At 33.9% G+C, this 14008-nt stretch overlaps 1 protein-coding gene across 1 annotated transcript; it reads left to right on the top strand.

The window, feature by feature from the left end:
• Positions 1 to 7960: 7960 nt before the first annotated feature.
• LOC127136894 (uncharacterized) lies at positions 7961 to 10652 on the top strand. Its single transcript, XM_051063429.1, has 3 exons — positions 7961 to 8429; positions 8648 to 8995; positions 10021 to 10652. Exons 1-3 carry the CDS (start codon positions 8109 to 8111, stop codon positions 10513 to 10515), a joined length of 1164 nt encoding a protein of 387 aa, XP_050919386.1. The 5' UTR covers positions 7961 to 8108; the 3' UTR covers positions 10516 to 10652.
• The last annotated feature ends 3356 nt before the right edge of the window (positions 10653 to 14008 follow it).

Raw genomic sequence — 14008 nt, 5'->3', positions numbered from 1 at the left:
TATTAATATAGGGTAATGCTAACATGTTAAGAGTTAAACATATGAACTTTTATTTTGGAAATTGTGCATTGTTTTTATTAAAAATTGATAATTAATTTTTTAATTGTTTTTCCAACACAAACTTTCCATTTTTAGACTACTTAACATGTGCACGTATGAAAGTGTTTGATGAAACCGCTAAAGTCACTTTGACATTGTTTGATCAAGAGACACAAAAGCTACTCAATAGAACAACTCAAATGAACTTTAGATATGATCCTCTAACGAAGAATCACTTCTCATGCGCAAATTAAAGACTCGAAAATTCATTAAAGAAAAACAAAGGAACAACATAGCCCCATTTAAGAATAAAATAACCAATAACCATAAAAATTGATTCCAATTTTGAAGACTTATTTAATGTTTTAACATTTAAGTTGATGTTTCATCTTGCATTTCCATTATTCATAAATGTATTACTTTTCAATTAAAATTAGACTATTTTATTTTGATATGCTAATGTTATTATGTATATTATAGTTTTTATAATAAATAATATATACCATAAATAAAGTTTTATTTTATTTCAACGACTTCTATTTACCATCCGTACAATCTCCTTTATCACCCGTGCAACGCGCGAGTCCTATTCTAGTCTTATTGTTATTTTCTAAGAATTTAATATACTCCTTAAGATCATGTATTTTCTTCTCTAATTTATCATTCACTTTACTATGCTTAACATTGAGCTTAAACATTTGACTATAAGTTAAATAAGTTGCCTCAATGTTATCTTATCGTAAAGCTTTGAGGTACACATGATATTATTTCTTACAAAAGTTATACATATTCTTTGATAGATTCTAAATTATCTTCATCTAGAAGAGAATGTATTATTCTCTATTTCAATTCTTCTATTTCAACAGGGATGACGACTCTAGTCTCATAATTTAGTTGAAAGGGTGTTTCGCTCGTTGTTGAATACAATGTAGTCCTATAAGCACAAAAAACATATGAGAGCTCCTATGCTCAGTTCCCCTTGGATGATTTAAGCCTTATCTTCAATCCTCCCAACAGGACTCGATTTGACAATTCCACTTGCCAATTGGTCTAAGGGCATTCAACTAACGTGAAATTGTGCTTAACCTTTAGGTCCTTCAACAACTTCCTCAAGTTCTTATTTGTGAATCTTGTGTCGTTGTCCGTCATAATGGATTGATGGATTTCGTACCTTGCCAAAATATTTCTTTTGAAGAATTTCAAAATTTTGACGACAATGATCTTCACCAAGGCTTCTTCTTCAACCAAACCTATAAAGTAATCTACCGCGACAACTAAGAATTTTAAGTGAGCTAGAACTAGAAGAAAGAGATCGATGACGTCCATGCTCGACTGCGATAATGGCCATGACAATGTCATCACGTGTAACTCGGATGAGGGAGCGTTATGAACATATCCAAGTCTTTGGAACTGGTCACACTTCTTCACATAATCTTTGGGATTTTGGATATTGTATAACCAGTAATGTTGGACAAGTGACTCCAAGTACAAGAGAGGGGCAAGGTGAATTGTGGTATTCAAAATTTGTGATTAATTCAATGTTTTATTACTTAAGTGGAAAATTGTGTTTTTTTTTCAAAAAATTACAAACAACGAAAAATATATAAAGCAATAGAGAAAATAAAGGAGATAGAGTTAGAGAGATGGAATCAGAGAGCTATACGGGTCAGCCGAATGTTTGCCTAGTCCTGTCCCCAAGAGATCTTCTTGATGTTTCACTATAATATCGAGCTTTTACAAGTTATGCTCATGAATATTTGATAGAAGCAAATCAAGATATTTTAAATTGGTTTATCTCCCAACCAAAAGAGAGCTTTTCCACAAGCTAAGCTCACTAACGGAGTATAGATTTTACAATCTGATCTTAAAAACCAAACAAGACTTTTCCAAACTGAGTTCTATAACCAAACATATTTTTTTTAAATGGTTTAACTCAAGAACCAAACTCAATTCTTCAAGAGTATCACAACCTTGAAAATAACAACATTGGTACGAAGCTAGTACAACTCTTTCCTCACGAGCAATTTCTGAAAAAGAAAATATTTTAAGAGAGAGAGAGAGAGAGGAGAGACGAGAGATAAATTATGAAGAATAATTAAAATCCCAAATTCTAGTTTGAAATGAAGTGAGGAGAGGCCTCTTTATATACGGAAAAAAATGGCTAAAAAAGGAAACAATCCATGGGGGTAATTAACTCACCTAATTGATTAAGTCATGTGTCTAATCGATTAGGTACTTCAAATAATCAATTATTATTTCCCAGAAAGAAAGATTTTGATATAGAGCCATTACTAATAATTAAGATATTGTCATAATTGATTATCTAGTTGATGATTTGGTTAGGCCTTAAAGTTGGTCGTTTAGGATACAAATCAAATTTATTAGGTAGTTTAAATTTTTTTCTCCAATCAAGCTGATAGTTTCTTAATTAACTAGATAGGTTAGATGAAGAGAGGCTTCAAAAATTGTTTTAAGTGTATGTGTGAGTTACCTTAGTATCTTAGGAAATAATCTCCTACTTTCACAAGACTTTGGCCAATTAGATAGAGATAACCATATGAGTTCCTTTTCCAGATATACTAATCATACAAGCATTTCATTGGAACCTTGAATCTTCTATTGGACAAAGCTTGATATATCTATAATTTAATTGCCATCGTCTGAGAGTTATAAGGATATCATCCCCGACTTCAATATTTATCAGCGTTGTAGTCATCAAAACACTTGAAAGGTTGTCAGTAGGATCATTAGCTTCATACCTGTAAGCACATATATCCATATTTTACCCTTTTTAATGATGAAAACGTATCTCTTTAGGGATGTGGTAAAAGAGAAAATAGATGGGTAAATTTGTGAAGTAGTTAAATTCCCTCTCACATGAGTAGAAAGTATAAACTACCCCCCCCCCCCCCTAAAGTATACATCTCCCTCTTTGGAATTGTTAAGAAGGCAAAAAAACAAATATAGCACATAGACCACATATTTCCTTAGGTAAAAGGAACATGTTACCTGATAAAGACATGTGCATGAATATTCCAGAGTGATACACAGATAAGCAAGACATGGGATCATAATTTTCCCTCAAAAGAATAATCTTGATTCGGGCTTTACTCAAAAGATTTTATTTCAAGGTTTTTAAAGGCCATGTACATAGAAGAATTTAAAAGATACATTGTTACCTTTGTCACATAACTTACTTAAAAGAAAATTGTGCTATAAAACTTTAGTCAAAAGAACATCTTAAAGGTAAGACTAGAGCTCTTACCAAAAGTAACAAATATAACGATATTGCCTTGTTCTTGCTATTAGAAGAGATTTATCTTTTTTTAGGAGTGAAATAGGAGAACATATTTATTTCTTCAATTGTATGACTTGAAGTTCAATTGTCGACATGATCTTTTGAATTCAAGTTGTCAAACATATCTGCATCATTGTTTGACTTTTCAACCTTTGGTACCCGAATCTTTTTGGGTCCTTTGATGTTAGTGGAATACACATTATGAGCATACATCTTTCTCTTTTTACGTTTATAAATCTCTTTATAAAAATGCGAGGGAAGATATCCTTGTTTGCTTTCACGACTCTTTTTGATAAAACAGAACGTGGCAATATGGCCATCTTTATTACTGTAATTGTATTTTAGAGTTTTTCATTTAGATCTTGATTCAGAAATGAAAATATTTCTAATGATTTGACTGTTTTTCTTATGTTCACAACCAAGATCATCCTTATTGAAAGACACCCTTTGGGTACCCAACAAAAGATTTAAGTTGTTTTTTCACTTAATAAATTTATCAAGTATGTTTTAAATATCAACAATTTTATTTTTAAAATTGTCATATTGATCACACTTGATATATTCATATAAAACTTCATGAGAAACATATAATTTATAATTAGATCATCTTGTATCTCTTTAAGAGTTTCTATTTCTTTCAGTATGTTTTTATTTTTCATTTTGAGTTAAGAAATAATGTCTTTGGAGGTAGAGGCTACTTTTATAATTTACTTGTTTCTTTAGTTAGTTTTTTACATATGTGAAACAAGCCTTGATAAGAAAAATAATAGGTTACCTCATCTTTTCATTGTTTGTAATGAGATATATGTTTGCTTCTTCATTTTCAAGGGATTCCACATCATTGTCATCCTAAGATATGTAGGCTCTCTTAACTTCTTTGATTTTGAGTGAAGTCTGGTCTTATGTATCCTTCCTTTTCGCATTGATGGCATATGTAAATGAAGGAGTATCTTTCTTCAATTTTCTCTTGGATTTTTTTTTCATTCCTTAAGAACTTCTCGAATTTTTGAAACATGAGTTTCATGTATTTACAAACCTCACTTTGATATTATTTATCTTATGATTCCATGTCTTTGATGTTAGTAGCTTTTAGTGCAATACTTTTCCTTTTCTTCTTGTCATATTCTTCATCATCAACAAGTCTTTTAGTTCCATCTCATGTTCTTGCAATTTTCAAAAAGAGTGTGTGTCCATGGTTGTTAAATCCCTAGATTAACAAATGGTAGTATCTTCAGGTTTCGAAATACGGTTCATGCATTTAAGAATTTTCACAATCAATTCCTTGTTTGAATTTTTTTCCTAGAGTTCTCATATGACTCACGATATGGATAAACCTTGTTTGCATTTAATTTATGTTCCATTCAGATTTCTTTCTGAAAAGTTCATACTCATGAGTTAATGTGCCGACCTTTCCCTCTTTCCCTCAGTAGTTAATTCATGGGTAATTTGGAGGATGTCCCACATTTCTTTTGTAGTCTTGCAGTGAGCAACTCGTAAAAATTCATCATGAATGAGAGTGGTAGTGATGACTGTTTTTGCCTTTAAACTCCACTTCACATTTTTTCTATCATCTTTGTGTTGGTGTAAGTCCTAGAGGTCAATACTTTTGGTACTTGTATCGAATTATTTATTAATAATAAAAGGATTTTTCTTTATTATGTTTGTCTAATAAAGTCCCTAGAATAGATAGTCTGTTTAATGTATCAAGTGCGACTTAATCATGAGATCACATTAAACATAAGGACACTATTCTTAAAGTATCCATAGTCGAGCTTTATTGTGAAGTGGGATAACATTAAAGCATTAAGACTATTATGTATATAGACTGATGATCACATCTCATGGATCATGGATAAGGAGTTATCAAGTCTTAAGCATATGTATGAATATTAAGAGTAATATTTATACTGGATTGACCCGCTATGAGAATACTATATAGAATGTTATGCAAAGTGTCATAAGTTATTCTCATGGTGATAATGGTGTATACCATCCTTCGACTTGAAACCACTATGGACCCTAGATGTAGAGTCGAGTGCCTTATTGTTGATAAAACATTATCCGTAACTGGATGACCATAAAGATGGTTGATGGGTACTCCACGAAGCATGCTAAGGGACATGAGTGACCTAGATGGAATTTGTCCATCCTGCGTAACAGGATAAATGTCTATGGGCCTAATATTAAACTGGAAAAGGATGACACGGTCTATGCATTGTGTTAAATATAGACATAAGGGTAAAAGGGTAATTGTACACATAAGTATTATCACAAAAGGATTTGTCAGATCACATGACATTTTCGTGTCTTGGGTAGCAGTGATGTGTTGCTAGATACCGCTCACTGTTTATTATGTTAAATACGTGATTTAATATAATTGCCAATGCTGCGAAAACCTATAGGGTCACACACAAAAGGACGGATTGATGAGAGATAGAGTAACTAAGGAATACTATAATGTACGGTGCGCTTAAGTGAATTGTAGAACATCATAAGGTATGGTGTACTTAAGTAGAATACGAAATATGGTAAGGTACCACAAGCTTAAGTGATTTTGGCATATTATAAGATATGGGCCACATACACTTGAGTGGGTTTTTTAGCTTGCAGCCTACACAAGTGGTTCTATAAATAGAACCCTTGTGTAGAAGCATTTGTGCAGTTGCAATTTCGTTTCTCTCTCTCTCTCTCTCTCTCTCTCTCTCACTCACACACACCACACACACACACACACACACACACACACACACTCAAAGCCTTCATTCGTAGTAGCTAGTACTGAGATTGAAGGAATCCGTTCGTGTGGACTGAGTAGAGGCGTTGTCATCGTTTAACGTTCGTGATCGCTCTGTAGATCTGCATCAAAGGTTACAATCACCACAAGAGGTAACGATTTTATCATTGATCATGCTCATTCATAAGGATCACTAAAGGAGAAATTTTAAATTCCGCTGCGTTTTGGATCACTCTTCTCCTTCACATTGGTCTAATATTTTTCAGGTTTTATTCACTATAACACCGTCGACATTGTGTGTAGGAACAAATGGACCTTCCTTCATAACCTTCCAAATACCATGATTCATCCCTTCTATGAAAAACTTCATTTTCTATTTCCATAAACTATACCCTTCTCCATTAAAAGGTGGTGATTTATTTAGTGAATATATTGAAATCTTGAACCAACCTTAAGGTCTTCATCTTGACTCCCATTAATGGACTAACTTGATCATCCTTTAGGATTTTGTCTTCTCGTACATCGAGGTCAACCATGCTAATTGCTTGACGAACAATCTTTCCCCCCTTTTAGAGGAGACAATGACCATGAGGGAGTTCTTTAATATTATTTCATGTATAAGAAGAGCTTCGCATAAATCAGCCACAATAACAACCGAGTCACCCGAACTATTTTGATATCTCATTTATAAATAGATACCGGAGGCCACAACGTCTAATATCACCTAAAGTGATCTTCATAAGAGGCCATTGTAGACGTTTTTGCAAGGGTTGAGGAGGAAATAAACTTTCACCATTCTCTTGTTTTTTCCTTCTCTAAAAGAAACCGATAGTTCTATGGTTCCACATGGATGAGTTAATGAGTCATTAAATACCCAAAGGTTCCCACCTTCGCACGACTTCAAATCTTTCACCCGAAGTCCTAATCCCATGAAGAATCTAAGGTATACAAGACTGCATGGGCTTCTGTTATCGATGAGTATCCTTGATATTATATGGCTAGCTATGCTGATGATTACGACTAATATGAGCGTCGCATTAGGAGTTTCATCCACCTTGTCGTGGTCTTATAGCCCTAGAATATGTATATATTCTTCTTGTCTTTTGACTGTTGTTGGTGAGTTGAGTGAACTTCATGGTGGAACACTTTTCTTGCTAGAAGATTCAATACCAAGTAAGTCAACGACGAAAGTATGAGACGACTTGGATCCTAGAGGAGCTATGGTGTTTTCTATGGCTAAATCAGGAGTCATATTCTCTATTCGAATGTAATTGTTGCTGTGATTTGTGACTTTGGATCAGAAGAAATATGACAATGGAAATTCGTAGGAATCAAAAGTTGATTCCCACAAACGTTGTCATTGTTTTGCTAGGGAACAAAAAATGCTTGATGAAATAATGGATGGAGTACAACCTTGATACACTAAAGTCGATCTACGGTATGACGTCACGTAGGTAGACCTACAAGATTAACACTCCAATGTCAAAGTCAGTAAGAGAATGAGAAGTAATATGGGTTATGATTCAAATGATATCTTAGATTTCACGTGAGATGCCTTATATATGAGAGGCGGTTATGGACTTCCCCTGATATTTTGACGTGGAATGTGAAATACTGTCTGATGACATCTAACAGTGAACAACAACATGCACCTTCAATGCCTTAGTGGAGTGACTTTGGACGGATGATAATTGAACCTCCCATTGTAAATATAAAGTAATATATATTTTATCTAAAATAATATATACCATATTAATTAGATAACAAATTTAAAAAAATAATAGTTAAAATAACTTTAAAAATGGAAAGTTTCAAACCGTCAATTATTTTGTGACAAATTCCTTTTGCTAATAAATCAATATAGTAGATGGAGTATATATATCATGGGACAGAGAGTATACAACAAGAGCAGGAGTAACTCTCACTCTTTCACACTCTTTTAAACTCACTAACCATCCACTTTTCTAATACCTCTTCATTTCCTTCTCTTGTTATTCCCTTCTCATCACACAATCATCACCACACCACACCACACGAATGGGTTCAAGATCAGCTCGTTGGCGTCAGAGTTGGGCACCACAACCATTAACACCCTTAATGGAAGGTCCTGACCCTGAAATGCAAGAAGAAGGAACCAAAAAAGAAAGCTCTTGGGAAGCTATAAGGGAATGGTTCAAAGCTCAGAAGATTTCACCCGGTGCCAACATTTCATCACAACAATCATTTTATGGAACCATTCATGCTAAAACACAAGATTTAAGGTTGTTGCTTGGTGTCTTAGGTTGTCCCTTGGCTCCTATTCCCTCAGATCATGACCCTGCTTTAAGCATTCACAATCACATCAAAGATACCCCATTTGTAAGCTCTCTCTACTCATCAAAATGTTTCCTTTTTTAGCATTGATTTTAATATAAATTTTTCGTGATTTCGTCGTGCCATGTATGGTATCGGCATATATCTTCCAAAACCATTTTATCGTGTCCGTTTTCGCGATAAAAAACGGTGTTATCTTGAGAGATTAGTTAACCGTGAATTTGTTAACATTTTAATTTAACTAATTATATAATTTTAAACAGGAAACTTCAACAGCCAAGTACATCATACAACAATATTTAGCTGCAACAGGGTGTTTGAAACAACAAAAGGAGAATAAAAACATGTATGCAACTGGAATGGTGAAGATGATTTGCTGTGAAACCGAGATATCATCCGGAAAGAATGTAAAGTGTTTAGGGACAAGAAGCAGTGAAAATGGTTGTTTTGTACTTTGGCAGATGTTACCAGGAATGTGGTCTCTTGAATTGGTTGTTGGAGGTCATAAGATTGTTGCTGGTAGCAATGGTAAAACTGTCTGGAGACATACTCCTTGGTTAGGTACTCATGCTGCTAAAGGCCCACAACGCCCACTAAGGCGCATTATTCAGGTATAATCACAAAAACTCCAGATATATTATTTATTTAATGAATTCGATATATAATTTTATAAACAAAAAACAAAATTATAATTATAATTTTGTATTTATATATGTTTAGAGTCCATGCCTAAATTTATTTCAGACTCATCTTATAAAAAACAGAAGAAAAAAAATGAGGCAAGACGAAGAAAACATAATTGAGGATATAGTCCTATAACTTTGACCGACCTTGTTTAGGTCTGTCCTACAAAAATCTATAAAAAAACTAGACATGCGAACTTTACGTAATAATAAACTAAAAATTGTATAAATTTCTTAATAATTTTCACACTCGCAAAAGTTTTGCAAAAATATGAAATAGAACCAAACAGATATCTTAGAGATTGGAAACTTAAAAACATTAATCCGTACCACAAAATAACTCCGAAAAACCGAATATGCACCCTGATGGGTGGACCCGTTTTACCCTTAGTTTTGTATATTTTTATGTATTAGTGTTTGGTCTCTTGGTTGGTGAGTAGATTTAACAAAGACCCTTGTGTTCAAAGTAGGTTATACTACCAAACAAAGATAGAGATTGAAATTGAAATCCCAATGTGAATATTGAAGGGTATATTTCGAGCTGACAATGATAGAGAAACTGCCCCTTACTTTACCCTACAACATGAAATTTTTCTATAGAAATTAGGGACACTTACAATGCCACGTGATTGTCAATCTTACGTCAGCACTTATCAATGACTCATGATCTTGGGATTGCAACCTTAGTGCAGTGCAGGGTACCCTACTTCTGAATCTGAAAATGAATGAGTTATCCTTTTGCTTTTGCTTTTTCTTTTTTGCACTTTAATGAATAGTTCATTGTCCACTAACATTATTGTCCCTGCTTTCATACCTATATATTCCCTTTTACATTTGTACTTGTTTCTTTCTTTAACAATGTTTCTCCTAGAATAACGTTCAATCACTATGAAATTTGAATTAGGGTTTTTCAAATTTTCAATAATCTTGTATTTTGATGTTGCACATACTAGGGTTTAGACCCGAAGAGCACAGCGAGCTTATTCACCAATGCGCAATGCTTGGGCGAAAATCGGATCGGGAACGTTGATTGCTTCGTCTTAAAGGTTTGTGCTGATCGCGAGACGGTGATCGAAAGAAGCGAGGGTCCCGCCGAGGTGATAAGGCACATATTATATGGTTACTTTTGTCAAAAGAGTGGACTTCTTATATATTTAGAAGACTCACATCTGACTAGGGTTCCGACACAAGATAGTGATACGGTGTATTGGGAGACTACTATAGGTAGTAGCATTGGCGATTATAGAGATGTTGATGGGATTTTGATTGCTCATCAAGGAAGGTCGATTGCGACGGTGTTTAGATTTGACGAACTCTCGATGCAGCATAGTAGGACAAGAATGGAAGAGATTTGGACTATTGATGATGTTATGTTCAATGTACCTGGACTCTCAATGGACCATTTCATTCCTCCGGCGGATATTCTTGACACTATAAATTCTCCATGATAATCTAACTTTATTAGGTTTTTTGTTTAACTTTTTTTTCTTATTTTTTTCTTTTCTTTTTCAAGTTAATGTGAATTGTAACTTTACTTTGGAGGGGGTATAATGAAAGCATTGGTGGGGAGGTGTAATTTTTATAACTTTTTTTATTGCATTAATGTTAAGTTTTTAGTAGTATGTACTTTAAGTCATTAAGCTCAAATGACAAAATCACAAGAGGGGAATGGAATAATTGATCAATGGGTAAGATAACAGCACATGTTTTTATGCACTTTATTATTTGGATATTGATCAACGATCTGCACTTTATTATTTGGATATTGATCAACGATCTGGTTTTTGTTTTTATGTTTGCTTATGTTAATAATTGTTAGATTTGTAGTATTATTTTCTTTAAGGAATTCGACAACGTTTTTATTTATATCAACAAGGTTTGAATTGTTTGATTAGATTGATTTATTGTAGCATTGTAACTATTGTCGGTTAATGTGGAATATATATATATATATATATATATATATATATATATATATATATATATATATATATATATATATATATATATATATATATATATATATAAAATATCTAAAAAATGAGATATTTGTTTGTTCAAATCATATAACATTGCGCGACTCATGCTGACGCACTGGTCTCTTACTAGTTATTTGAATAACATTCTTTCATAATACATCTTCACACGAGTCATATTATATATTTAATTCTCAAATATTCTTATGTTCTCCCACTTAATTCATGTGACTTAATAATACATCAATTATAATGCGCATTAATGAACCTTACATGCATTGGTTCCATCATTCATCATAATTATGAATATAAGTTAATAAGAGTCATGTTGGTTATATATCATTTAATTGATATATGTTCTTTTATGTACTAATGTATTGACATTTCTTGTCAATATGATCATAAGTTAGTTAAGAAATGCTTAATGGATTCAACAATAATTTATAAAAGTGTCCTGCGTACATGAAATGTTATGAATATTTTGTATGCGTTTAAGATATGGAAAATCTTTACCAAAAATGATGCATCATTCTATGGATAATTCTAATTCACATAACAAACCTTAAAATGTAGTATAATAACTAGTCAGATTGACAGTTGAAAAGGCAGTTATTTCAACGCCGCCTATTAGAACAACTGCTTGTAAGACCTTAATTTTGTCCCTAAGATCCCTCATGGCATCATAACTTTGCATATGCATTGCCTCAAGGATCATTAGCATCTTGGTTCCCTTTGTCTTTGGGTGGGACCTCCTGTGAGTGGTTTGAGATCACCAAGCATGTTTGAATTGTATATCATTGCTTTTCTTATTTTGTTTACTAACCAAAAAGCACAAGAATATGTCACTAACATCTTTTGTTTGTAGCTTGAGCAATCACAAGATCCAAAGCTTCTAGGAGATCCTATGTACAAAAACATGGGTCAAGAGGAGGTGAAAGCAAGCATGGTAATGGTTCTCAAAGCTCTCATCCATCAAATATGCCTCCCTAGTACCTCAATGCATCATTTTGATCAAGCAAGTCAAAGGGTTTGGGATCTTGTTCTTCAGAGAAACCCTAATTCATTTGTGCATCACAATGCCTTGCTCATGAAGCAACCTCAGCCCATGGTCAAATATAATCAAGGGAAGTTCTTTAACTCTTCATTTCATGCATATTTGAACTTATTTGAATGTCCTCAATCATCAATTCATCAAGATATGAGTCATGGACTTGAGAAGTTGATCAGTTAATTCATTTGACTATTTTGAAATACACTGAGACCTAACTCTTTATGTGTTGGTAAAATGGAGATGGTTCCAAAAGAAAAAAATGTTCTTAAGGACAATATGAACAACTTTCATGTTCATCAAAATTTGATTTGAAGCTTGGAAAACCATCTGTCATTCCATTACATTATAGGTCATTTTGACTGAAACCCTAATTTTGGGTCAACTTCCCAAGGACATAACTCATTCATTTTTTATGATTTTGAGGTGGGATCAAATGAATTGGAAAGCTTGAGATGTCTAATTCAAATGTTATGTTGAACAAAATTTCAAAATATCAAAGGAAATACATGTGATAATGCAAGACATTATAGGTCTTTTTTTATCAAAGGCATTAAAAGTCAAAAAAGTCCAACTTCAAGTGCTCATAACTTCTTCATCCAAAATCCAAATGATGCAAAATATAAGTCCATTTTGATTGTATTGAAAAGATCTACAACTTTGAGGTTGGAGGGTTTTTCATTTGAAGCTTGCATCATCAAAACAGAAGGGCTTGAAAGTTGGCAAATTTTAGAAACCTTGCCTTGACATGTTTTGCACATCACACTTTAAACTCAAATTTCATAAATTTCCACACTTCAAATGAGTTTTTGTCGAACATAACATTTGTTCCTTATACCAAGACCTTTCCAACCATTACCCACATGCCTATGTTTGGATTTTCTAAATGGTATTTTCGAAGAGGTGAATGTTTAGGTCAAAATTATGGAATGCACATGAAATCTTGTTGCACAAGCCAATTCAGAGCAAATTACACGTCCAAACCTTTGGCATTTGAGTTCAGCTTGCAATTGGCATTGTTTTTGGGCCTTGTGCATGATCATGCAAGCCCATGCAAGTGGTATCCAAATTCATGCACACGGATCACTTCACACTCTCCTTGCCATTTCCTCTATAAATAGAGACCTCATTCCCTCCATTTCACACGCCCAATTCAACCTGAAATGCTGCAGAATTCTCTCCCTAACCATCACTAAAGAAGCAAGTTCACTTTTCTCATTTTTTTTCAGATCTGAAATTCAGCTTCATCTGGTTGAATTCTCAGATCTAGTGCTTTTAAACCTTCATCATTTAGCTCATAGAACTTCTGGTTTAGCAAAGCAAGCAAGGCATCGTGCTCAAATCACCAGAACTCAAGCTTACACTCCAACTGGTATTTTCTTCGATTCTCCTCGTCCATTGACCTTTTGACTTAGATTTTGTGTTGGTTGAAGTCCTCTCAATAGAGGCATCATGTTTATGCATTCAATTTTTGAAATCCATTGAGTTCATGATAAACACCAGATTTTTCCATCTCTGATTTCTCACACTATGGAGATCTAGAGGGAAAATGGATGGTACAGGGATGATGTACATCATCCCAACTTTCTATTGATGTATAGATCGCACGATTTGGTTAAGGTTTAAATTTCTGCAACTCTGGCCGGAATCCTGAAGCTCACCGGAGAAGACGGTGGCTCCGGTGGCTTCATCATCTCCAGTTTGAATCCTGGCCACTAGATCTGTTTTCCTGATTGAATCCCAACCCTTGCTTGTTATGACTTCTAATTCTTTCCCATGCACGTGCATTGACCGTGGATCACCATAGGCGCGCGTCTTAGGATCGTGTGATCTGCCAGCTCAATTAATGAGCTCAGATCTAACGCTCCACGTTTTTTTGCATTTCTATTTTCTGGCTTTTATTTTCTTTAATCCCAA

The sequence above is a fragment of the Lathyrus oleraceus genome, chromosome 1 (genome assembly GCF_024323335.1).
Source record: "Lathyrus oleraceus cultivar Zhongwan6 chromosome 1, CAAS_Psat_ZW6_1.0, whole genome shotgun sequence".
Taxonomy (NCBI): domain Eukaryota; kingdom Viridiplantae; phylum Streptophyta; class Magnoliopsida; order Fabales; family Fabaceae; genus Lathyrus; species Lathyrus oleraceus.
The sequence above is the reverse complement of the archived record's forward strand: the minus strand, read 5'-3'. Positions and strand labels throughout refer to the sequence as shown.

Excerpts from the sequence above, each read along its gene's own strand:
- LOC127136894 (XM_051063429.1), top strand. The coding sequence starts at position 8,109 with ATGGGTTCAAGATCAGCTCGTTGGCGTCAGAGTTGGGCACCACAACCA. Across the intron at positions 8,430-8,647 it reads ACATCAAAGATACCCCATTT|GAAACTTCAACAGCCAAGTA; the intron begins GTAAGCTCTCTC and ends AATTTTAAACAG. Across the intron at positions 8,996-10,020 it reads CACTAAGGCGCATTATTCAG|GGTTTAGACCCGAAGAGCAC; the intron begins GTATAATCACAA and ends TGCACATACTAG.